Raw genomic sequence first — 24,758 nt, 5'->3', positions numbered from 1 at the left:
CACGAATGTATTCTTGATTCGGTCCGTCCGTTGAGTAAACACACACGCACACAAAAAAAAGAAAATTAATTTATTTTTTAAAGAAAATAAAAAAATCTATCGTAAAAATCTTTTTAGAAATTTTATTTTCGTATCCGGTAACGTCTCAAAAACATATCCGAACCCCTATTAAGTTTGATGTTGATTTCCCAACAATTAATTCTCAAGACAGTGACTTCAAACAGCGCCATTCATTTCTTGTTGGATTTCCCTGAACAGAGTCAAGCTTGGACACTGCGTGCCTAACGATGGCTCCATTTCAACGGCTCAAATTGATTTGTTGACGCTATCCCAAGTCACATGCACGGCCTGCACTTTTTTGTTTTTTGTCTTAATTTGCTCGCAAACCAACACGAACAATGCCTATCGTAGAACATTATAATATTGCCTGACCCAGGCTGACTCATATCCAACGTAGTAGTTAAGATGGAAAATCAAAAAACTTTAACTTCATGTGACTGTTCAATGACAAGGCGACCTAAAACCTACTTTGCACTAACCTTTTTTTTTTTCTTGACATATTTTTTAAATAAACATATTTCCTTCCCACCACCGCTTGCCAATGCACAGTGTACTAAGATGGCACTAAGCGAATTAAGTGAGTTTGTTATTCAAAAGTTGAATGAATATAATTAAATTTGGATAAAATAAAAAAAGCGTCTTTATTTTTAAAAAAATCCAAAGAATTCCTTTTTTATTTTTTTTATTACACACATGGAGATGAGAAATCGTAACCAATCGAATTTGTGGTATAGCAGTTAAGAAATTATAATTCTGAGCATTAAATTTTTAGCGTAGCCGTACAGGGTGAGTACAGGGTTGAGATTGGACGAACAGTGACTATCTGTTCATCAGATCAGATCAGATCACGTGTAAATTGGATTTCTAGGACCATCCGTGACTGAGGGAATAAACTAATTTCCCACTTGATCTGTTATGACAAAAGTCGAATTGGTCTCTCGAGTGTGCGCTTTCGAACTTTGGGTGGTTACACTTTGTTAAATAAACCTGCGTCGTCGCCTTCCTCTCCAAGTTTTTTAAGTCTTTATATGTAGACATTGCTTTGCTCCGCAAGGTTTTCTCGCTCTCGATCCATTTTTCTTTCCCCCCCTTCTTCTCTTCTGCTGCCCCTTCCAGTTCGGGGATTCTTCGCGGAGTCCGAGACAGGCTCCGTGGCTGCCTGTTGATCGGCAATCAGGGTGGTGAGTGAGATTGCTTTGGTTTGGGGCGATTTTGTTCAGAAACTGAACTGCATCTGCATCAGGGTTTTCTTAAGGTCAATCTGTTCGACTGATGCTCCCATTATCGGGGCTCTCTGACGATGCTTCGGAGACTAAATGTGGAATCTGATTTGAAACAGGGTGGAGGGCGCGATGGGGAAGAATCCTAGGACAATCACGGTACCGAGCCACAAGCGGCCGCTGCTTGATCGCGAGGTATCATCTTCTCTTCCTGTATAGTATGGCTCATTTTCGTTTCAGGTTTTTGGAGCTGTTTCATGTGGGTTTTGAGTGTCTTTTTTTATTTGCGTGTCTGTGTGTATCTTTTGCTTTGTGCAGTGTTCCTACATTCAATTTGGAGTTTCGATCTCCTATGGGTAGGAAAAAAAGGTTTCCTTGACTATGAATGCCGTTTGTTTGGATGATATGCCTAAACCCTACTCGTACGAACCCTCGGTTTCAGAATATTGTTAAGAAGCGCCCTTTTCCAAAATTTACCGTTATTATTATTTATTTTAAAATAAAGAAACTGACAACTTTACCAGGTGTAACTAGCTCAGAACTCAACAAGTGCAATCTAGTATAAAATGAGAATGACAGATATCGATCTCAGTGAGTGTAATTTTGTATAAAGTGAGGGATGCACTCTGTCAGCACTTGAATCGCTTTTTACTTCCGTAAGCTCAACTTAGTGCCAAAACTCAATAAGTCTAATTTAGCATAAAACGAGTGATAGACTTGGTTTTATGTTATTATTTCACTTTCCTGGTTTTTCCAATAGAATAAAATGAGTGATACCCATTTACATTCAGGTAATCATTCACTTTCTTGAGTGTATAACTCAATGAAAATTTTTAATTTGTTTACTTTATGAATGAAAATTGAGAAGTGTAATACCTTAGGAAACTCAGATCATAGTTCATCTCTATAAAGAGAATCGTTGGTACCTTTTAATTCCTTTGGTAAATTTTTAAAACATACCCTCCAAATATCTTCATTAAGTTGGCCAATGATTAAAATATTAAATTACAAACTTGAGCTATGGCTGAAAGTCCAGAAGCATTTTAAAATTTTGTTTAGCATTTATTTCATGGTATGAAAGACCTTGAACCATCATTGTTTATTTTCACATGCCACATTTGCACTATCCTATCCAATTTTGTAACAAGCTTCAATTATAAGACAACGATTTTAATAAGTTGCAAATTCTTTAACCGTGACTGTTCCACAAAATGGAGAAGAATCTGCAGATTCACTAGCAATGACTTGGACATTCAAGTGCTTTGTTATAGTAATGTTAGAAGTGCAGTCCTTTTGTAGCTTGTCATTCGATTGAAAATTGAAATAAACTTATACTTCTTGTTCATATTCTAAGTCTGGTGAGCTACTACTGGTTCATCTAGATGCCATTTAGAAAAAATAATTGACATCTTGGCATTTAGTTTCTTTTCCCTAGACTAAACTAATGCCACTTGTTGAAATTTAGGATTCCTCTAGTCGTGCTTTGTCAGATCTTGAACATGGTGATGCAATTCAGGTGATTAGGATTCTTACTATTGTTTATTTTACTATTTACCATGTTAGTCGTTTCTTTTTCATGAATGTTACTAACACTGGTACTCTGTTCACATCAGCCAGCAAATGTCACCTTCTGTAGAATTTTAAAGTTGGTAAGCAATGTGTCAGTCATTCAAATTAGTTTAAAAGATGCAAGTGTGTTGACTCTCTTTTCACTTGTAGGCAAAGCCTGATGCAGGGAAACTTGTTCTTGCAACATTAGCATTATTAATAGCTTCCACCACAAGTATTCTAATTGTATGTACTCGTTGACCTTTTCTAATAGAAGATGTTTGCTAACTATGCTATATATGTACCTAAACTTCTTGAAAAGAACAATGGCAAAATCATGCAATCTACTTTTTGTTTAGAAAGTATAGTTTTTCATTCACTAGTCTTTTTTATTTAATTTATTATTTTAGAAAAAAAATTACATTGTATGGAATGCCCTTGGCGACATGCTCAGGGCAAAAGAAAAAAAAAATAGGAAGAAACAAGATTTTCAAGCAATTTCATGAATGCTACCCATGAAACATGATTGCTAATTGTTTTTTTTTTCAAGTAGATATTGTTTTTATCACACTATTTAATTCTTTACAAAATTAGTGTATTATACACCAAGATCCATCATATAAAATATGTACTTGAGTGTAAACAAATAGTTCTTAAGCAGGAGCTATCTTATTATATTTGCATTATTTGAACCTTGTTCTTCAATGCATCATTATCACTAATCAGTCCCAATCAAGGTTAGTGTTGCTCCATGCAGGAGCTTCAGTCTCTAGTTAGTACCGTAACAAGCCAACACTTTTACACACTTTAAGCATTCTGAGATCAACTTAAATGAGTTCTAATCCCATAATATTTCCACTTCCCTTTTTTACCTCAAGTATAAGCGTATAACAATTAAAAAATCAATTAAATTAAAGTATTAGAACAGAAAAATAGAGTAACGTAGCAACTATCTTGACAAGGACTATAACTTCTTAATAACAAAATGAGTGCCAACATTGCATGAGACAATTGGTTCTTGCAACATTGTACTAAGATTGATCCTATAATTTTTCAGATCCGTGTTATAATCACCAAGAAATTTGGTATTAGAATTAATTTCTCCTTATATTTATAAATAGTTCATCAATCTTGGCGTAATAGTAAAGTTGTTGGCTTGTGACCTAGAGGTTACGGATTTGAGTCTTGGAAATAGTCTCTTGCAAAGAATGTCGCGTTCAATAGATCCTTCCCGGGACCTTGCATGGTGGGAGTTTCATACATCGGGCTGCCCTTTTATTCATAAATAGTTCATCACTATGAGTTGGACTTGAATTGACTCTATTATAACTAAGATATAGATACATCTTGATTTCTACGACTCTCGTGACACTCCTCTTTCCTACTATTGATAGTCCTGTGGTTCATCTGCTCTTCCCCTCCAGGGGCGTAGCTAGGATTTTCAACTAGGAGGGACAATTTTTTAAAATTCTAAATATTAGTGTAGATCCATTTTCACCTTCTAAAAGCCTAAATTTAGAATTTAAGAGCTAAAAATGAACTTAAATTCAAAAATTTCGACTATTACCCTTGGTTCTAGTTGAAACAACGATCTGCCGATCCCCAAAGCTTATCTATGATTCAAAGTCGAAAAATCATTTGTGATCTCGCTTCCTCATAATATTTAGCATTCTACATTTGACATTCATTGCGATCTAAATAATCATCCTAACTAGCAACCTAATAACATAAAGTTTATATTTTTCAACTCTCCTTCAATTAATGAAACATAAAAGAAGAAATAAATAACTTATTCTTCTTGGAAATCATTGCTTTTGAGAAAAATAGAGAAGAGAAGATAGGGAGGAAGAAGAAAAGAGGAGAGCTTTACCTTCTTCGTTAGCAACCTAGACTAGTTTCGGTGAGCTTGACAACGACACAAAGAGATCAAGGCAAGGCAAAACGTGGATATTCTTGCGGTGTCAACAAAAGCCTAAAAAGCATGAGAAGAGGAAGAAGATGCGTGGGCTAACGGTTGCTCTTGTTGTTGGAAGAGGGAAGCAACTAATGTTACGTTTCTTGCTTGCTGGAGAAGAGAAAGGAGAAGAAAAGAGAGCTCTTGTGCTTGAGAAGAGGTGAGGAAAAAATTATGGGTTTACTACCGTTGGAGAAGAGAAGGGGAAGAAGCAAATGGGGAAGAAGAGGAAGAGAAAAATAAAAGAGAGGGATGGGTGAAAGGGTGGCATACAATATGGCGGGGCTGCAATGTGCGTAGGGAGAAAAGGGAGAGAGAAAATTGAAATAGAATGTTTCCTCAAAAATATCGTAATTTGTTTTAAATCGATCGAACCCATTTAAACCTTAAACTTGGTTTAGCCATAACTTGACCAAATCAACTCCAAATCAATTCCGATTTGAACCAACATAATCCTTATCTCCACACCCACTCTTTGGATTTAGTTCAAACCCGATTCAATTTTGATTTAACATTGGTAAAGTTGTTGCCTTGGTGCAACGGTAAAGTTGTTGCTTTGTGACCAAAAGGTCATAGGTTCGAATCCTGGAAACAGCCTCTCAGGCAAGGCTGCGTACAATGGTTCCTTCCCTGGGACTCCGTATAGCTGGAGCTTCGTGCACCCGGCTACCCTTTTATCCTCACTTCATGTCCTATGATTTAGTTCATCCGTTTATTATTATATATTTTATTTTTAAAATTCAATACTTAATATTTCAAGTTGCGATATTTTCTCGTAAAAGTGGTACCAATGGATAGCTTAGGTTGTGGACTTTCCAAATATGTGATCAATTTCCGGCAATGAACGGTGATGAATTGACCGATCAAAATGACGGCGAGGACTTTCAAATATATAGTATTATTTTTTTTTAACAAATTATGTGAGAGGGGGCAGTTGCACCCCCTCTTCTCCACGTGGCTACGCCACTGTTCCCCTCCCATGTCTTTTAGCATTTAATCTCCTTCTCCTGATTGAAGGATGAAATACGAAAAAGAGTCATGGCACTGAAACCCTAGCTTGGTATTAAACTTTAAACCCTTGATTCCATCTACATGTGTTATGGGTCACCTTGGCAAGCTCAATATTAGAGTGCTAGAAGAAATCTTATGATTCAGAAACATCCACCTTCATAACTGTTATCTTGGATCCTAATATGATGGAACTGACTAATGGTATATTCATTGATTTTTTTACCAAAATTAAATTTTTGGTACTATAAACTTGATATCTATTTTTGTCAAAAAGAAAGTTTATAAGCTCCATATTATACTTTACTGGTTATTCTTTTGATGTTGCAGCCAAAGTTTGGTGGGAAGATAATTGACATTGTTTCAAGAGAGGTTCAAGAGCCTGGTCAGAAATCTGAAGCTTTAGATGCTGTTAAAAATACCGTAGTAGATATTATGCTGATAGTTATCATAGGGTATGTCTATTTTTATCTTAACACTTGTTTTTCTTGTGATTAATTTGGATTTGGTTTTAATAGAATTTTTTAGATGTTTGCTTGAGTGATTTCCCATTATATTGTTTATATTTTGCATTTTTATATTTACAACCACTTTCTATGATGTGGTTTTTGTTTGATCTTTAATAAATATTAAATAATGAACATGTTGGAAAAATACAATAGATTTTGAAGTATTATTACCTATGGTCTGATCTTTCAGTTCAATATGTGCGGCCTTGCGAGCATGGTTGTTTTACTCTGCCAGTGAGAGAGTGGTTGCTCGTCTAAGAAAAGATTTGTTTGCTCATCTTGTAAACCAAGTGAGTTAAAGATGCTTATTTATATCTTGTTTGATACTACAACGGACAAATAGATTTTGTTTATTAATGTTTAAGATATATTTTTGTTAGGAAATTGCATTTTATGACGTAACTCGCACGGGAGAGTTGCTAAGCAGATTATCCGAAGATACACAAATTATAAAAAATGCGGCAACAACAAATTTGTCAGAGGCTTTGCGTAACATTACCACCACACTTGTTGGTCTTGGTTTTATGTTTTCCACATCATGGAAATTGACATGTGAGTTCTGAATATTCTTGGGAAACATGAATTGCTAGTTTTTAATAATGTATTGGATCCATACATCTTATCTTATCAATAGCAGCTTTCTATTTTTTAAATATTTTCTGGAATTATGGCATGTTATTAATGAGATACATCTTTCTTATCATTAGATCAAAACTCAAAAATAATGTTGAACTTGGATAACATGCATGAATATACAACATATACCTTGACATGAACTCCATGCTTGGAAGGTGAAAAAAGATAATAGTGATGACCATCATACTTTGAACTGTTAAATGATAAAATTACCTATGTTAACAAAGTTGTGTGCAGTGAGTCAACTGGAAAACCACAAATGCTTGCTATGTTTGTTTTCTTATGCATGCTTCTTCGATGTCTTTTGATGTTTCTAGATCCAGGAGCATAAACAATGAGTTGTTGTGAACTCAACCAATATGATATATTTTAGTATCTTATGATAAGTAATGTAGTTTCTGGAAAGTCACAACTGTGTAGGAAGTTTGTGCTGATAAAACATTTTCATCTTTGTACTTCCTAGTATTCACCATTGTTCAAGCAATGTGAATTTTGTCAGTAAACAGAGATTTTTCTATGTGATGATGTTATTTCTGTTGGCTTCTGAACTTGTTATGAGACTTATTTGTAGTACAGTAATCTTGCAATTGATTGCATGAATGTATAATGTTAGTGGAATCTTCTTGGAACAGTGTTGGCACTTGTTGTAGTTCCAGCTATCTATATTGCTGTGCGGAAGTTTGGGCGCTATCTACGTGAACTTTCCCACCAGACTCAAGCTGCAGCAGCTGTTGCAGCCTCAATTGCAGAGGTTTGTTAGATCCAAGTTTACCTTATTGTTATATGTTTAGATGTAGTTAATTAAAATAATGTTTCAGAAACCCTTCATCTCAAATTATGATGATGTATTCGGTGTTATTAACCTAGTTAATTCTGTTACTTATTATCTTATCATGTATTATCAATAATCTAGGATAATATGAAACATAAAATGTGTTATTCTTAAGAGTACTTCTTAGATGGAATTATTCTATTGTGTTTTTATTATTTTTTATTTTTTCCCTGCTGATACTGATTTCACTTATCATTCCGATCTAAATGATGGGGGTGGGGCGTATAATGATGGAAAACCACTGAGAAGAACTGATGATTGACATGTGGATGAGAATGTGAGAAGAGACTAATAGGGATTTGAAGGAAAAGGAAGAATTACAGATGCACTAGTGTAGGCTTGCCCACATCTGCGGGTATACTATGTTTATGGCTCGGATCATGAATATTGATAATTTAGCTCTGGTGACAATTTGACTCAGCCCATTGCCTTCTGGTAGTAAACAATGAGTCGGGTTGTGATTTCTGCTACCATGATTTATGTTTGATCCATCATTTCCTTAGTGAAGTTGAATACTTTGACAAATCTTTTTGGTAATATTTTGGAATAATATTAGAGATTTTCATTGTTGTGCAAATTATGCAAAATATGATGTTGAAGTATTTTTGGTATTAGCTGGTATGTTCTTATCTAGTAGAAAAGGTTCATATTTTGCTTCTGTAATTCTGTTTCAATATTGTAGTGTTTAATTGATTAATTTTACTATGATTTGGCAGAATTTTATCTTTTTTGTCAGACTATATTTTCTTCTACACTTGCCTTGACAAATAATAAAAAAATGATAATCCAGGAATCTTTTGGAGCCATACGCACTGTGAGGTCCTTTGCTCAAGAAGCCTATGAGATATCACGCTATTCAGAAAAAGTAGATGAAACATTGAAGCTTGGACTCAAGCAAGCTGTAGGATCTTCTGCTTTGATTTATTTTTTAATATAACAAAAAAAAAAAAAAAACTATACATTGACCAATGAACATTTCATACCTTCTAGAAAGTTGTTGGTCTCTTTTCTGGAGGGCTGAATGCAGCATCAACGCTATCTGTTGTGGTTGTAGTGATATATGGAGCTAATCTAACCATAAATGGATCAATGACAACAGGAGATCTCACATCTTTCATCCTTTATAGTCTTACAGGTACTCTGTCAAAGTCTTACTTGTATTTCTCTTTTCTCCAACTTTTTAAAAAATCCGAAGGCAATTCCTTCACCTCAGCCAGATTTATTTAATCAAGGATTTTCCTTGTGGAAACCAATTTCTAAGCAAGATTGGATGTTATCAACTGCCAAGGTTGATATATGCTGTATTAGTGATTAGCAGCTGGACCGGTACCATCCCTGTGTAGATGTTTGTTATGAGGAATGGGGGTGGATAATAATAGCCTAATATTCAGTGATGATATGGTGGACGTGGTTGAAATAGTTGTGGTGCGATGAGTGTGGTAGCAAATGTGATTTTGGGGTGCTTGTTTTATTCACTTTATTTTTCGCTCTTCTAGTTCTATTTTTCTCTAAAAGCCATATTAGGTACCTTTTACTCCTTGGAGAAGTCAGGTAATCAATAAGCTCATGGGGTAAGGTTCACTTCAGCTTGATCAAGTGTCAGAAGTGTGACTTTTTAAGTTCCACCTTGAAACAGAAAGGCTTGAACTTATATTCCCAAATCCAAATATAATTTTCTGGTCCTATCGTCCACTGGTTCTCAACATTTGGTTTTTGTAGTCACATTCCTCTCATTGCCAAATTTATTGTTCAGCATTTTGGTAATCTAATTCATGAGTTCCACCAAGCCATGTAAGCAGTTTTATAACTTGAGGGAACAAGACAACTTTCACCAATGCAAACCTCGAAGCTTCCCTTGCGCAACACAATCCATGTGGCTAAATTGATTCTTATTACATATTAGCTATTGAGACGACTCCAACTCTACTCAAGATCAACAGAGAAGGAAAGTTGCCTAGCTAGAGGAGTAGTAGGGGATTGTATATCTTAAATAACAATATGGCTGGCTAGAATACTCACCTTTTTACTTAACCTTGCAGGCTAGCTGACATCCTTTGATAATCAAAAGCTTATTGTCTTCTCCATTCTTGATGCAGTTGGTTCGTCGGTGTCAGCCTTGTCAGGATTATATACAACAGCAATGAAAGCTACTGGTGCAAGCAAAAGGGTTTTTCAGCTTTTGGACCGTGTCTCCTCCATGCCAAAATCAGGGGATGTATGCCCTGTCAGGTCGATTATAGTATCCAGAACCTGTGTTATGCTGAAAGCAAGTTTGAAAGTTGAGTATTCTCATATAATATTATTCCTGATTGGTTAGTGAGCAAGATGGAGATGTTGAGATAGATGATGTCTGGTTTGCTTATCCTTCTCGCCCTACTCACATGGTGCTTAAGGTATGATCTAGTACATTTAAGTGAGTCTAAATTTAGTATTAATGTGCACTCAGGTTCACCTAGGAAATAATTTGATTCATCTTTTAAAGATTTCAGCATATGCTCGTTATAAGTATCTAATTTTCTGTTTATTCTTTTTTCTGTATAACGTGGATTGCCACAAGGAAGAAGTGTGTTTAAACCTAAATGAAAAAGAATTTGTTTCTACTTATTATCAACAAACTTTTCCTTTAGAGAGTGCACATAAAGCTTTGCAGAAAAAGTTTTTACTGGTGGCTTTATCAAATATAAGAAACTCCATTTCACAACCTTTTCGATTTTCTTGCATTCAAAAGGTCACCTGGAAAATGATGATTAATATATGCTAACCACTAATCAGTGAATAGCATTTGTAAGTTAAGTTGCTACAGGTCCAAATATTAATTGCTTGTACCTGTACGCAGACATATATCCCATGTTTTTGTTAAATTCTAAAATCTTTGATGAGTAATCCACTGGCAATTTGAGACTTTGAAATGATTTTATCTTCCAAAAATGTATAAAATTGTTGTAGTGGACTATTTGTTGGCTGATGTGAAGATCAGAAGATAGCGCAAATCTATGATTCAGTGCAATGACTTTAAAATATAAGCATGCTCGTAGTTTCCTAACTTAGATGGACATGGTTAAGAATTTTAGTAATGAAATATTTTTGAACTTAGTTATTTTATGTTATTTTTTCTTGGAATATGCTATTCATCTGAATAATGGGCTGTATACCTACAAAAAGTCATTAAAAACCTGGAAAGATCTGTAGAATGGCTAATTTAAATAATTTTCTCATCCAGGGTATTACATTAAAGTTGAAGCCTGGATCAAAGGTTGCACTTGTTGGGCCAAGCGGTGGTGGAAAAGTAATTTATAGATAATTTCGTACTTAATGTCATTATATTAGTTTGACCATGTCATTTGATGGATCTTTTGCAGCATTTCTTTCATCAATCATGCAACATCAGTACTGATGGATATTATTCCTGGTGCAGACTACAATAGCGAATTTAATTGAAAGGTTTTATGATCCTCTTAGGGGAAAAATCCTACTTAATGGTGTTCAACTACCTGATATATCACATCGTTATCTTCACGGACAGGTAATTTTTCTGGAAATTAGCTTGACTGCTTGAGTATATCTTCTGATATGGTAAATACACAAGTATCTCAATGAATCACATTCTAGCGAATAAGACACCCCTTTCAACGATCTATGCATTATAGCGGTTAGGTTGTGACTATTTTCTACTTGATTTCTAGGAGTTACATGGTTCGATAACAATTTCTTGAACTATATTGCATAACTTTTTATCTTGAGATAGGGCATTATTTTTTATTTTTCTTATAGACCATGCAACAGAGATCTCACAAATAATAAGCTAGGAATCTGTGACAACCTTATTCAAATGCAGCAGTAATTTGAACTTGTCTGCATCCAGCATACAGCATCAGGACCGAAATAAATAAAAGCTAGTATTAACCAGTGAAGCTTTTCATGAGATTATAGTTTACATTGTGACAAAAAGAATAGAAAGAGAAGTTCACGAACAAAATATTTCATTGATATTGCATTGATCATTATTTCTAGTGTATCTTTCACCAGTAATTACAAAATTGCAGGTTAGCATAGTTAGTCAAGAGCCTGTTCTCTTCAATTGCTCTATTGAAGAAAATATCGCTTACGGATTTGATGGAAAAGCCACTGTCAGTGAAATTGAAAATGCTGCTGTAAGTTTTTACATTCTTGGCCAATTATTTAGTTAAACTGTTGAATTTTTCTGATTGAAGCTTCCTACAATATGGCAGAAAATGGCAAATGCTCACGAGTTTATATCCAACTTTCCTGACAAATATAAGACACTGGTTGGTGAACGAGGCATACGACTATCTGGCGGCCAGAAACAGAGAGTAGCCATTGCGAGAGCCTTACTGATGAATCCACGAGTTCTTCTGTTGGATGAGGCCACAAGTGCTTTGGATGCTGAGAGTGAATATTTAGTGCAGGTACATATCAACTGCACTATCTGTCTTTTGTCTTTTTCAAACAAATCTTAATAAACTAGTGGTTATTCCAGAATATAACTTGACAGTGAAAACTTGGCTTATGTTTATCAATTTTACTCAGAATCATTTATGTTTTAGTGACGCTACTCATTGAAATGGTGCAGGATGCAATGGATTCCCTGATGGAAGGAAGGACTGTTCTTGTGATAGCTCACAGACTTTCAACAGTCAAGAGCGCAGACACAGTTGCCGTAATCTCCGATGGACAGATTGCTGAGAGAGGTACCCATGACGATCTTCTCAGCAAGGATGGTATTTACACTGCACTCGTGAAGAGGCAATTGCAAGGATCCAAATCCGACACAGCGGAAGAGACAGGTGCAAAACTTAATGGAGTTGAGGTATGATTCATCTCACTTGGATCCCGGCAATGTGAAAAAGTGTGCACTGCTGTGGATGCATTGTTGTCAATTTTTATGAATAAGTCGTGTCAATGTGTGCTTTTGAAGATGACTACGATGCCAAGTTATCACTTGGCATTTCTAGAGCTTGGACCTCGCAGTTTTAATGCTTTTGCATTGTAACTGGACTGCAACTTTAACAATGCGTGTGTTCTCACCATCCGCAACAACTTAATCCTTTCAATCTCACCGTTCTTGGGTATGCCATGATGAAGCAATATAGACTGAACTAGAACTCTACAAAGGGGCAGAAATCGGATGTCGTTGATATTTTGAACTTTTCATGATAATGTAATTGCACATTTTCTAATTTATTTAGTAATGTTTCGATTTGTTGTCATAGGAGCTAAAATTATCTTTGAGACAAAAGCCTCATGCCAAACCGCTCCCTTAGTTCAAGGCCTTTGCTTGCCAGAGCTCGAGGCGGTACTGGAATTCCTCTTTTCCTCTCCTTCTGGATCATCCAAAAACAATCTTTGCCCTTGATCGAGGTCAAGAAACGGGTTGACTTAGGAAAATAACACGGCTGAGTATTTCCAATCGGCTGAATATCAGTCTGGTCAGACTTCTGTTAGGTTGGGCTTCGGTAGGTCTGGCTTCGACAGCTCATACTTCTTGGTAGGTTGGCTCTCTAGATGTCGAGTACCACTGAGACCGTAGGTCTTTGAATTGAAAATACAAAGATGTTAGAAAAAGGCGCAAAAGGCCAACCTTGGCAAGACTCTTCCGACATTCAAATCAATCCTTCCAGAGACTGGTAGGAGAAAACGAAAGACGAACGAATAGCAAAAGAATGAAAAGTTGTCTAATGCTTGCCTCGATGTCTATCATCTGTTACTTTTAAATAGAGAGTGAAGGAAGGGCTCTGGTTTCCAAATAACAAAAATTTTTCCTCTTCGACAAGACGTGCTGATCGATGCTTCAATAATCATCGAGTCAAATCAGAGTTTAAAAAAATGGGGACGAATCAAATTAGGATGCGACTCAGACAGACTTAACTCGAGCTTCGAACGAACTTGACTTGAGCTCTTCCAGTGATGTCCAACTTGACTCGATCTCGGTTTGACTTGAGTTCTTCCCTGTATTAAATTTTAAGTTGGACGATGCCACATGGTTCCTACCACCTCCGCTACTTAAGCATGCAAACAACACTCAATTAACAGTGTAATTTAGTATTAAAATAACAGTAAACTGACAGCGTGAATGTGACAGAGATGTTACACTTATTGTTACATGAGATGTATATTTGAAAACTTAGAAACTGCATAATTAAGCCAAAACTTAGATATCACATGTTATCCACAGCGGTTCATCGAACTGGCCGCGAAGCTTCTCCCCGGCGTCGTCATCTTGCCTTAGCAGCGAGAGGGAACCCAAGTCGGGAAGAGGCCCGCCCAACGGGCCCCACGCCGGCGTTCCGTTCTCGTAGCCGTTAAATGTCAGCCTCGTTAGGCCGCTCCCGTCGAGCCGGCAGATGTGCAGGTCTCCGTAGGGCTGGAAGTGGTTCGGCATCGACACCGGCTCCGCCGTCACGGCGCTCAGGTTGGCAGTGAACACCAGCCACTGCGAGTCCGGGCTGAAGCACACGTGGTTGATCCTCTCTCTCGCCGCCTCCGCCGACCCCTCCGGCCCGGCCACGTACACGCGGCGCAGCCCCGTGCCGTCCGGCCACACCAGGTAGATGCCGAACGCGTCCGTGTTGGAGGGGTCGTGCCGGTTCGAGGAGAACGCGATCAGCTCGCCGTCCGGCGACCACGCCGGCATCGTGTCGATCCATTCGCCTTCGGTCAGTCGCCGGGCGCCTCCCGCGCCGTACTCCCCTTCGACCGCGTCCACGATGTAGAGATTCTTGTGGCCGGACCGCCCCGAGCGAAACACGAGGTGGCGCCCGTCGGGAGAACAGGCCGCGAAGGCGTTGTTGCCGGCGTCCGCGCGTGTCAGCACCTTCAATTCTGTTTTCACCTCCCCTGCCGGCGATTCGTCATCAAGATCTGCGGGGTCGAAGGTGATCCGGGCGATCTGGACTGTCGCCTTGGCGGAGTGGAAGATAGGACCGAGGGATGTGTAGATGACCCCCTTTTCCGTCGGGCTCCACGCCGTGTAGAACGCCGACGGCTCCTTCAAGAGCGTCCAACGCTTGAAGCCATCGGATCGGACGACGAGCAAGCCCGGCCAGGTGAGGAAGTCGCCGTTCATGGCGATGAATTTGCCGTGAGGGGAGAAGGCCGGGAACGAACCGTGGAGGCGGAGCATCCGAATCCCATTCACGGGGGAGCGCACCGGTTGGAGATGGGGCACCACCGAGTCGCCTCCGGAGGACTCACCGCGGAAGCGGTGGAATCCTAGGAAACCCGACTCCGGCGAGAAAAAGGGATTGTAATGGTGGAGATTAGGGTTTATCCGTTCTGTGATGGGGTAGAATTTCTCGGATTCCAGATCGAATAGTTCGATATGGCGATAAATTGTGCCTTTCTTTCGCGTCGCCACGGCGATTCGCTTTCCGTCGTGCGCCGCTGCGGGGGTGAATGCGTGAACCCCCGGAGGGGTGATACGGCGGGCAGCGTCAGGGCCACCGGCATTCTCGAGCTCCGCCGTGATATCTGCCCTGTAGATACTCCACCAACCGTCCTCAGCCTTCCGATGGAAGAACAACGTGGATTCTCCGGCCCACGTCGGCCATCCACCGTGGTCACAGATGACGAAGCGGCGTGAGGGGTCCGAGGGTCTGAACACGACGATCTCTGTGGCGAGCTCGTGGAAGTCACCTTTCCAGGAAGCAGAGCCGTAGGAGGCGACAGCGACAAGCTCGCCGGAAAGCGAAATAGCAGGGCTCATGTCGGCGAAGCCGGCCGGCGTGAGCCGGAATCGCTCGCCCGTGTCGATCCGCGTCGAGTACACCGCGGACCAGCTCTTGAACGGCTCCGCGGGGCGCTCGTGCGCCGAGACGAAGAAAACCAGTCCATTTCTCACCGTCGGGCGGTCATGGAATAGGCTGTCGGAGATGCCAGCTAGCAACTCTGGCGCGTGGTCTGCCGAATCGGAACGGTATATTCGGGCCGACCCGCTCCGCTCGGAGACAAAGGCGACGGCGTCGCCCTCGTCGATGAACTGACCGTTGAAATTGACGGATCGACCGTCGGTGTGCCGTCGATCAGTTAGGTGTTCGGCGGCGGCGGCGTCGAGGTTGGATGGAACCGGGACGGAGAAGACGTCGAAACCGTACTGGGGCAATCCGACGGTGCTAAAGGCGATGCTACCTTGGGGCTCCATATAATTCGGGGAGATCCAACGGCTGAAAGCAATACAAGCTTGTGCAGCGAACCGAATAAGCCTGGGGAAGCGGTGAGTGGGAGAGGTCATTATAAAGCTGCTAGGATGGTCTTTGTTTTGAACGGGGACGGCGTGGGTCCCACATGCTCTATCTTACTTTACTAAAATTTTAATTATTTTATGTTTCCAATTTCGAGCAGGTTTCGGATTTGGTAGCTCGCCTTCGGGATGACGTGTTGAGTGGTTCCCGGGCTGCATCTTTATCCAAAAACTAAGTTGCATGCCGTAACAGAATTTGCTATACACAAGCAAGTATTTGATTCCTTACACACTATCCCTTCACACACATCAGCGCCGCACATCGTATGAACAGGATCAGAAGGGGAACACTTCGTATGAACACATCAGTCAGGGGAATCTAAGTGCGGAGAATCGGATCGGATTCTATCACAAAGCCCGTATCCGCACGAGGTCCATGTCTGACGTCATCACTAGTGGGTATCCACACGTGGCTGCATTGGGGTAAGAGGGAACACGTTAACTTACAGCGTGGCGGAGGAGCAGATTAAGGCTGGCAAAAAGAAGGAAGAACGCCCGATGGAAGCTACGGGTAGTGTCATTCGGAAGAGGGAAAGGGTGGGCGAGAAGCGAAAAACCCTCGCCTCAGAGTCGGAGATCGATTCCCCGTCATCTCAAGTGGATCGCTGGGATCTCACGTCTCTTACTTTGACGCTTCCGTGCGCTTGCGACTGGTTCTTCGTCGTTTCTAGTAATTGGGGTGCTGATTCAGGTACGTTGACCTCCGTTTTCTGGTTCTTAGGTTTACATTTCTCGCTTCGGGTGTGCTAATATTCCGTTTTATTGCTGTGTTTTACTTGTCGGGAATATGGAGAATGAGCGAAATTGGTGCAGATTTGAATCTTTTGTCATCTTGTCATGATCGGTGTCTTAAATTTGTTGTATCGCTAAGCTTCGCAGGTGAATCGACATCAATCAAGAGCTTAATTGAGGGTGGAAGATTCAATTGTATGTAGATACGGTAGAATAAAATGTAAGAAGTTGAAAGTGGAAGTTTGTATTATTACTAGTCTAGAGTTATGGTTGAGATGGATCGATGTTTAACTTTAAATTATAAAGACTGGAAGGTAGCGGAAACCATTAATTTCTTATCGTGTTGGCTTAGTGATTAGAGTTATCTTATAGTGGAGAAATATTGAACCTTCTAAACATCAAGGAGGATGTGAGGTAAGAGGGTGAATGTGTTCGTTGGCATAGAAAAATAAGAATGATTATACAGGCGGAAAATATTGAAAATTTTATAATCATCTAGGAACAAGGTATACTTTAATTTCCACTTTTGGTTGCTTAAGTAGTTCCAAAAGAGCTCGAGTTTGCTATGCTTCTTTCAAAAGTATTCCTACTAATATATACAATAGTTTGAAATTAAACCTTGTATGATGTGTTTATGCTAATGATTCTTTTTCACCATCTTGGTTGCGTAAAGATTTCACCCATATTTTATTGTATACTCGAGCTTCATTCTGCCATTGACTCTGCAAGGCGTTTCAGTTTGTATGTCTACCTAGATTATATAGATGTGCATATCAAAAATTCATGCTTCCCAGGAAGAACTTTTTTATGCATCATACATCTTCCTTTTTGTTTGACCTGTTTTATATTGTTCTTATCGATCTCATCTTCTTAGACGCATTCAGAAAAATCTGATTGCATAGGTCAAAGTTCCGTAGATAAATATGTGACAACTGGCTTAGGTAGTCCATGTTATCATGATTACTTTCTTATATTCTCTATGAAATTTATATTGTTGTCTATGTCCACATCTCTGCCATTTACTCATGGAACTTTTTAAAGTTCCTCGGTAGTAATGGTAGTTTTGTCTATTTGTATTAGGTTGTGGGTGATATTCACGGAAGTCAAAGATAAGGCATATGATTAGTCAGAGAAAGGATTTACTGTGCTGAATGATAATGTTTTTGGGAATTTAAGTGCAGATTGAGGAATTGATCCCTACAGGGAGAAATCTATAATATTACTATCTCAGGAGAATTAAAAGATTACACCACCCTATTTGATGAAAGCTTGAAACTGTGACTTTCCCTGGTGATTTATGATATTTTCCAAAGAGTAAATTCAGCTATGATCCATAGTGCATTTCATAAGCTGGAGCATCAAGTCAGTGATGGGACCTCCCAAAAGGCAGTTTGAAGGTGGGTACCTTAATGCAGTGTCAGTTTCCAATAAGAGAGTTTGAATACTGAATATTGTTGATATGGATCCAAAGAAAAGTGGGAACTGTGTCAGTAAAGATGATTCAGCAAGGACAAATATTGATGAATCATTGGCTAATGTTGACCCAATCTTAGTGACTGACTATAATAAAATATTGGAACAGGCAAATGATAGAGCTGATCAAACAAGTGGTATAGCTGGTCAGGGTATTTCCATCTCCACTATGTCGAAAGACACCAGATCAAAAGGTGATAGGACCAACAAAATTGGAGGGAAGAATGAATCATCAGTTATCAATTGTTCTACTTATTTGTTTCGGGCTTCTGAAATTGTCCCAACCATCACTCATGCCAATGAAGCATCATTTCATAACCTTCGAGTGTCACCTGTCCCAGAAGACAATAATGATGCGGCTTATATCCAAGCTTATTCTAGGATGGAGGGAATGCTTCCACTAGAAATTTTACCACCCAACCTGAGAGATGGCTCACTAAGTATTGACACCATAGGAATCAATGCCAAATTTGAAGATTGTGATTCCCATGCTGGGGTTGCTCGAGCTTTACACACTAAAACCAACTTATCCCCAGAGATGTCTTCAAACTCATACAAGCTGGAAGTTACCAGTCCATTCAAGGGTGACAAGAATGTGGAAGTAGAAAGAGTAAGCGGTTGCACACTTGAAATTCAAGAAATCTTCTCAGGTGCGACTTGTATCTCTCAGTCAGTTTCTGTGCCTGTTGAGTCTGTTGATCCTATTAGGCTATACGTATCAGATAAGGAAGCAGCTGGCAACAGTGTAGTTGCAGAGCAGACTGTGGACAACTCTGGTGTGGCACGTCAATATGAGGTTGACTCTTTAGAAGCCAGCCTAAAGTCCCTTCAGTTTGGCATGAAGGAAGGAAGAAGTGTGCCTCCATCACCAATTACACGGGGGTTAATACAAGAACTAGCTTCTCCAAATTTACTCATGAAGCAACATAATCGGTTGGATTCACATAATGCAGAATGTGCTAATTTCTTATTTGGATTAGAGAACAAGTCTGATAATGATTCATCCGGGAACACTTTTAAAAATACATCTACCTTAGGCACTGAAGATGAATCAGAATCTGCGAAATCAAATATTGATAATAAATACAAACACTTTAACAAGGAGGAGAAACTACTTGCTTCTTCATCTGAAAGACGTATCATGTCTTATATGACCAAGGACCAGGTTGCAAGTTCAAATTTTGTGCCACCTTATACAGAATATTTTTTGAGATTTTCAAGAAAAAAGTTAATTGTTCTTGATCTGAATGGGTTACTAGCTGATATCAATCGGGGTAATGCTCGTATCGCACATAAGAGAGTTGGAGGAAAATCAGGTGCCTATTTTCTTATCTTTGATTATTGTTGTGGCTATGTTTTGGAAATTGCAACTACTGATGGATATTCTGTTTGCACTTTGTATCAGTTTTCAAAAGGCCCTTTTGTGATAATTTTCTTAAGTTTTGTTTCGAGAGATTTAATGTAGGTGTCTGGTCTTCGAGGGGAAGGTGCATCATTTATTGTTTTTCTTTTTTCAACTTTTCTTTTGTTTAGGTTGTAATAGTTGTAGGTGATCATTGATTGAGATGCCAATAATTTTTCTTCATGACACTAGGAGAATTTATCTTCGTTTTATCATTGGCAGAAACAATATGGATCCTGTAGTTGACTATCTCATGGGAGATTTGAAACATAACCTGTTATTTTGTTGGGTAAGGGATCTCATATCTTTCTTCTCTTGAGAAATTTAAAATTTTTGTCTAAGCATGCTTTTAATCTTGTGATATGATTTTCTATGAACTAGAGCCAATCAATTTATTTAATAATGTATTTGAAGTCCTCTTCTTTCTTAACGAAAGTAATGCCATCTTTTTAAATATGGTAAATGTTTTTTTTTTTTAAATTGTATTAACTTAAAGATTCATTGACATAGATAATATGTCTTTTAACATGTTTCAATAGTTGAAGTTTGAGAAGTTATGACTTTGACAATATTTAGATTAGCATGATAAAATGGTGGTGAACATAAAAGAAAATATTGAAGTTGGCATAGAACTAGAAAAATAAACTATTTCTAGCCCTTTCGAAGCTTTGATGGATTTGTTAGTGTATTATGGAGTTGACCTTGATTGCAAGGTCTTCTACCAATCTTGATTTTTATTCAGCCAAAGTTAAAGATATGCACAATCCTTGCTTGACTGTTACTTACTGTTAGGTCATCTTATCCATCCAACTTTTATCGTTAAGACTGTTTAATTATTTTAGATCTGACTCTTTTGCAATGGTCACTTGACATTGTTAGTTTCTATGCACTCTATACTTCCTAAGGACATGAAGATTACCTAAAATCCTAAGGACACGATGATTACCTAAAAAAAAAAAATTTATTTCATGTCCACAGACTAAATTTCTGAAGGCAGTTTTCTCTGTGTTTCATTTAGGACCAATCAAAATGCACTCATACGGGCCGTCGGACCTTTGATAACATTCATAAGCCACTTTTTCTCAAGGAACTAAACAAATTATGGAACAAAGAGGAACCTGACCTTCCATGGGAAAAGGGAGAATACTCTGCATCTAACACATTGCTTATAGATGATTCTCCTTACAAAGCTATTTGCAATCCTGTAACTATGCCTTCTTTTCCCTTTGATTGCTCTTCTCTCTCTTAAATTTTATTTTGCAAATTATGGATTGTCATAACTTCATTTTCTGCAGCCTCACACTGCCATTTTCCCAGATCCATATAGCTTTACCAACAAAGATGACAATTCTCTAGGTAAACTTCCACACCATTCCATTCTACGTTCTCCTTCATCATGCAGATCTCATTGTCTTAACTGCAGGACCTGAAGGCGATCTTCGTCTTTATTTGGAAGGGCTAGCAATGGCTGATGATGTTCGAGCATATGTTCAAGCAATTCCTTTTGGTCAGCAGCCTATTACAGACAGAAATCCATCATGGAAGTTCTACCTTCAGATTATTAATAAAATTCAGAAATCATCATCATCTCTAACTACTCGAAGCTGGTGATTTCTCTTCTCTCTGTCTGTTGTGTGGTAATGATATTCTTTCATAGAGGTAAATTGGTTATGTTCCTATGCATACATTTTAAACATGTGGATCCTTCTGAAGCTTTTCTTTGTATAATTGGAGTTGACAAATTGCACAAGAAACTAAAATTCACCAGACATCAACAAACACAACAAAATTCGCCATGACAAACAAGTAAACTCACGTTCTAACAGCTGCTCAATAATACATTAATCCAGACACAGTCTCACAAGAAAGGAACAACTATACTAATATTCCAAATGCCCCACTAAACCACTGAAGTGGAATCGATTCCTTTTGCCACTAGGGAACACGGACTAGATCAGATATGCTTTTATCACATACATTTGTTCTCTGACTTTCACAGTCATCAGCTCAAAAATGCCCAGTGTACCAACCAATGAAGAAGATTTCGTCTCGTTAACTCAACAAGGCCATCCATGAGCAAATACCGGTTAAGAGCAGAGAAGCCGTCCCCGCCATGAGAAGAGAGCCACCGGAGTTGTCAGAGAGGCTGCTTGATGGTCCCAATCCTCCGAACACTCCGCTCGGAGGGCTCAATGCAGCTCCTGGGGTGTTTGTTGCAGGTGTAGAACTTGTGGCTGCAGAACTGGAGAAAGAAAGGTTCGACAAAAAAATATCAACAGAGGGAAGAAACAGGGAATAGCATTTGAATCAAAGCAAATGATGGTGAAATAAATGATACAAAAATGTTGTCAAATTTAAATTTATAAAGATCCATAAAGTAGTTTTAGCAAAACAATAATTTTTTATTTAAAATTTAAATTTGAATATATAAATATTGGAGCCCACTTATTCTTTAAAAGTAACCAAATGACTCAATATTTGACCATGACCAAAGCAATCATTTCTACTCAGAATTATTAATAAATGCACTCACTGCTACGAGAGCATTGAAGTGAAACCGTACTTTTAAATTGACTAAATAATTCAAAAATAATCATATAACAGTAAATAATTTTGATCATTACAGTTAACAATTTGTGTGCAAATAATACACTTACATAGCAATTCAAACCAAAATTATAGCAATTTTGATCATGTCTAATCTACTACCATTCTGTGATTTTTAAATCATTTAGTTACTTTGAAAATATAAATAGACTCTACTAGCCTCAAAACACCAAGTAGAGCATTTTGAAGTGTCTTTTATGATAAATAAAAAAAAGAAAATAATAATAATAATAAAGATGATAGCCTTGACTGTAATTTTTAGATAAGTGATTCATTTACTTTAGTTTTACTTGTCGGCTAATATAAGATAAAGAAGAATTATGATACCTGGCAGTGGCAGGGTATGTGCAGCCACTGAAACCTGTTAGAAAGTAGAGTGAGGTTAATGCTACATTTTATAAGGACAATAATTTGATGGAGTGTAAGAAGAGACAAAGAAGCTGACTTGGATCTGTTGTGGAGAGAGTGGCAGTGCCAGAGAAATCACAAGCCCCTTGTGCTTGCCCCTTCCTCTGGAAGTAACTGTTGGTAGCATAAGAGCAATGGGCTCTCACTGTGTTGGGGTTGTAACAAGCTCCATTTTGGAGAATGCTGGAGCAATCAGCTCCTGCTCCACAAGCATAGTCCAGTGTCTTCTGAAGAACACCATCACTCTGGTCAGACCTACAGACACACCAAGCAGCATCTGCCAAGCCAGAAAGCAAACCTTCAAACTCCATGGCAAAAATATGTAGGAAGTGAGAAAAGAGACCAACATATAGTTTCTCTCAGCTCATTTCACCCATTAACAAGCTCAAGATTTTAAAAGAAAAGGATGAAAGCCCAGAGAAAAAAAAAGGTATGAAGATCCAAAAAAAATCACCATTGCGAAGATTACCATCATGTTTCTTCTTCTGCTTTTTTTTTTCTTTTCTGATGAGCATTTTTCAATTTGTTTTGTTCTAGAGGAGTTCAAATATTTGCCATATAGAAAACAAAGAGACTCCGGAAGAACTTCTTTTAAGAAAAGAGAAAAAATAGTTTCAACGATCCAATCTGAATAAAATTGGTGAAAACTAATGAAAATGCAAAGTCTGGACAGAACAAATCGATGAAAACCAGGAAAGCAACCTGGTAAAAAGAAACTTTGAGCTAGGGTTAGGGATAAGAGAAGAAAAAAACGAATCCCTTAAAATCAACGGCAAAAAGACATCGAGAAGAAGATTATCCGGAACTTTACTAAAAGCATCAAAGCAAACACTACCATCAATAGGCAGTCTCAATGTCTCATCACTCAGTGAAGCACAACAGGAAGAGCAAAGTTTTTCCAAATAGCGCCAGAGTTCAACAATCCACGTCAAAATATAGATAGTGCATACGATTTAGATCATAGAGATCTGCATCTCGCTGGACCATGACTGGCAGAAGACTACATTACTAAAAAGACTGACTTTTACCATGTTTTGATCCGAGAAATGAACAAAAAAACAGAAATATCATAAAATAAATGCCCACAAATCTTCTCTATACAGGATGAGACCTTCTTCCATGTTTCCATGTTTTGATCAGGAAAAAAAACATGATGATCAAAGCTCAGATTTGAAACATAAAAATTTAGAAGAAGAAGAAGACAAAAGAAAAAGGGGTGAGAGAAAGAAGTCGCAATCTTCCAAAACTATGGCGACGAGCTTGAACTTGAACTTGAACTTGCCTGATCCGCCAACCATGGCGAGGGCGAGAAGTAGAGCAGCTAGAGCGGCCATCAAAGCAGTGGAGCAACGTAGCTAGTGCTCGCCTCTCAAGTTTGTAAAGCGGCTGCTTGCTTCCACTCCTCACCGGTCGTAGTTTATAAGTATTAACGCGAGAGAGAGAGAAAGAGAGCGAGCATCGGGAAGCGAGTCAGCTTGTGTTCGTGTCCTATTTCAGGAACATCAACGGTCAAAAATACATGTACTGACGTGGCGTGGGAGGATACTGAGCTGCCCGTTAGGTGCGGCTGTTTCTCTCGCTTTTTTTTTTATGAATAAGAAAAATATTAGAAATAATTTTTTATATTCGATTATATATATATATATATATATAAATTAAATTCATTAGCATTTATGAATAAAATTGGATAAAAACTAAAAAAAGACGCTCTGTGTTTTTGGATTTATTAAGCTTGTTTTGATTTTTTATTTAATCAACTATTCCTTAGGGTAATATTCCCATTATTATCTCTCATTTATATTTTATATTTAAATTTTAAATTTAGAACATGCTACTATACAGTTATAATATTTATGATTTCATAGCTACTGTAAATGAGTTATCATATAATATAACAACTAAGATTTCGTAATTACTATATAATTATGATAATTACGATTTCGTAATTACTACAATATAAATATTTTTCTAACTTGGATTAAATTACAGGACATACAATATAGCAAATCGAAACTCAATTTGTTATCGCATGCAACCTGACACAGTCTTAAGCCCCAAAAAATATTGTTTAGTCTTTTTAGAGGCTCCGAAGAATTTTAATGCTATTTATTA

At 38.3% G+C, this 24,758-nt stretch overlaps 4 protein-coding genes across 8 annotated transcripts; 2 read left to right on the top strand and 2 right to left on the bottom strand.

Moving 5' to 3' along the window:
• Nucleotides 1-1,015: 1,015 nt before the first annotated feature.
• LOC121998575 (ABC transporter B family member 25-like) lies at nt 1,016-12,844 on the top strand. 2 transcript variants are annotated; one of them, XM_042553552.1, is made up of 18 exons: nt 1,016-1,241; nt 1,400-1,475; nt 2,746-2,796; nt 2,894-2,929; nt 3,000-3,074; nt 6,121-6,245; nt 6,490-6,589; nt 6,680-6,851; nt 7,568-7,686; nt 8,558-8,668; nt 8,758-8,902; nt 9,864-9,996; nt 10,085-10,160; nt 10,988-11,053; nt 11,183-11,290; nt 11,811-11,918; nt 11,997-12,194; nt 12,359-12,844. In XM_042553552.1, the coding sequence occupies exons 2-18, from the start codon at nt 1,413-1,415 to the stop codon at nt 12,599-12,601; spliced, it is 1,929 nt and encodes a 642-aa protein (XP_042409486.1). In that variant the 5' UTR covers nt 1,016-1,241; nt 1,400-1,412; the 3' UTR covers nt 12,602-12,844. The 2 variants fall into 2 exon arrangements, with proteins under 2 accessions (XP_042409486.1, XP_042409485.1); XM_042553551.1 differs by having other exon boundaries at nt 1,016-1,315.
• A 944-nt stretch (nt 12,845-13,788) lies between these two features.
• Nucleotides 13,789-15,925, bottom strand: LOC121998572. The gene has a single exon (XM_042553545.1). The coding sequence runs from the start codon at nt 15,923-15,925 to the stop codon at nt 13,937-13,939; it is 1,989 nt and encodes a 662-aa protein (XP_042409479.1). The 3' UTR covers nt 13,789-13,936.
• Nucleotides 15,856-21,359, top strand: LOC121998573. 4 transcript variants are annotated; one of them, XM_042553548.1, is made up of 9 exons: nt 15,856-15,997; nt 16,126-16,715; nt 17,798-18,153; nt 18,339-19,545; nt 19,635-19,716; nt 19,854-19,920; nt 20,650-20,835; nt 20,927-20,987; nt 21,055-21,359. In XM_042553548.1, the coding sequence occupies exons 4-9, from the start codon at nt 18,399-18,401 to the stop codon at nt 21,240-21,242; spliced, it is 1,731 nt and encodes a 576-aa protein (XP_042409482.1). In that variant the 5' UTR covers nt 15,856-15,997; nt 16,126-16,715; nt 17,798-18,153; nt 18,339-18,398; the 3' UTR covers nt 21,243-21,359. The 4 variants fall into 4 exon arrangements, with proteins under 4 accessions (XP_042409482.1, XP_042409481.1, XP_042409480.1 ...); XM_042553547.1 differs by having other exon boundaries at nt 17,837-19,545; XM_042553546.1 differs by having other exon boundaries at nt 17,798-19,545.
• Nucleotides 21,360-21,420: 61 nt separating this feature from the next.
• Nucleotides 21,421-24,119, bottom strand: LOC121998574 (PLASMODESMATA CALLOSE-BINDING PROTEIN 2-like). Its single transcript, XM_042553550.1, has 4 exons — nt 23,929-24,119; nt 22,684-22,923; nt 22,566-22,599; nt 21,421-21,873 (listed from the first exon to the last, which is right to left on the bottom strand). Exons 1-4 carry the CDS (start codon nt 23,978-23,980, stop codon nt 21,684-21,686), a joined length of 516 nt encoding a protein of 171 aa, XP_042409484.1. The 5' UTR covers nt 23,981-24,119; the 3' UTR covers nt 21,421-21,683.
• Between the last annotated feature and the right edge of the window lie 639 nt (nt 24,120-24,758).

Source organism: Zingiber officinale, chromosome 6A, assembly GCF_018446385.1.
Source record: "Zingiber officinale cultivar Zhangliang chromosome 6A, Zo_v1.1, whole genome shotgun sequence".
Classification (NCBI taxonomy): domain Eukaryota; kingdom Viridiplantae; phylum Streptophyta; class Magnoliopsida; order Zingiberales; family Zingiberaceae; genus Zingiber; species Zingiber officinale.
Note: the sequence above shows the minus strand (reverse complement) of the source record. Positions and strands in the feature narration are given on the sequence as shown.

Coding starts and splice junctions, on each gene's coding strand:
- LOC121998575 (XM_042553552.1), top strand. CDS start 1,413: ATGGGGAAGAATCCTAGGACAATCACGGTACCGAGCCACAAGCGGCCG. Junction 6,852..7,567: donor CACATCATGGAAATTGACAT/GTGAGTTCTGAA, acceptor TTCTTGGAACAG/TGTTGGCACTTGTTGTAGTT. Junction 9,997..10,084: donor GGGGATGTATGCCCTGTCAG/GTCGATTATAGT, acceptor CTGATTGGTTAG/TGAGCAAGATGGAGATGTTG.
- LOC121998572 (XM_042553545.1), bottom strand. CDS start 15,925: ATGGAGCCCCAAGGTAGCATCGCCTTTAGCACCGTCGGATTGCCCCAG.
- LOC121998573 (XM_042553547.1), top strand. CDS start 18,216: ATGGATCCAAAGAAAAGTGGGAACTGTGTCAGTAAAGATGATTCAGCA. Junction 19,546..19,634: donor GAGAGTTGGAGGAAAATCAG/GTGCCTATTTTC, acceptor ACTTTGTATCAG/TTTTCAAAAGGCCCTTTTGT. Junction 19,717..19,853: donor GTCTGGTCTTCGAGGGGAAG/GTGCATCATTTA, acceptor TATCATTGGCAG/AAACAATATGGATCCTGTAG.
- LOC121998574 (XM_042553550.1), bottom strand. CDS start 23,980: ATGGCCGCTCTAGCTGCTCTACTTCTCGCCCTCGCCATGGTTGGCGGA. Junction 22,600..22,683: donor TCTCTCCACAACAGATCCAA/GTCAGCTTCTTT, acceptor ACTTTCTAACAG/GTTTCAGTGGCTGCACATAC. Junction 21,874..22,565: donor ACATACCCTGCCACTGCCAG/GTATCATAATTC, acceptor TTCTTTCTCCAG/TTCTGCAGCCACAAGTTCTA.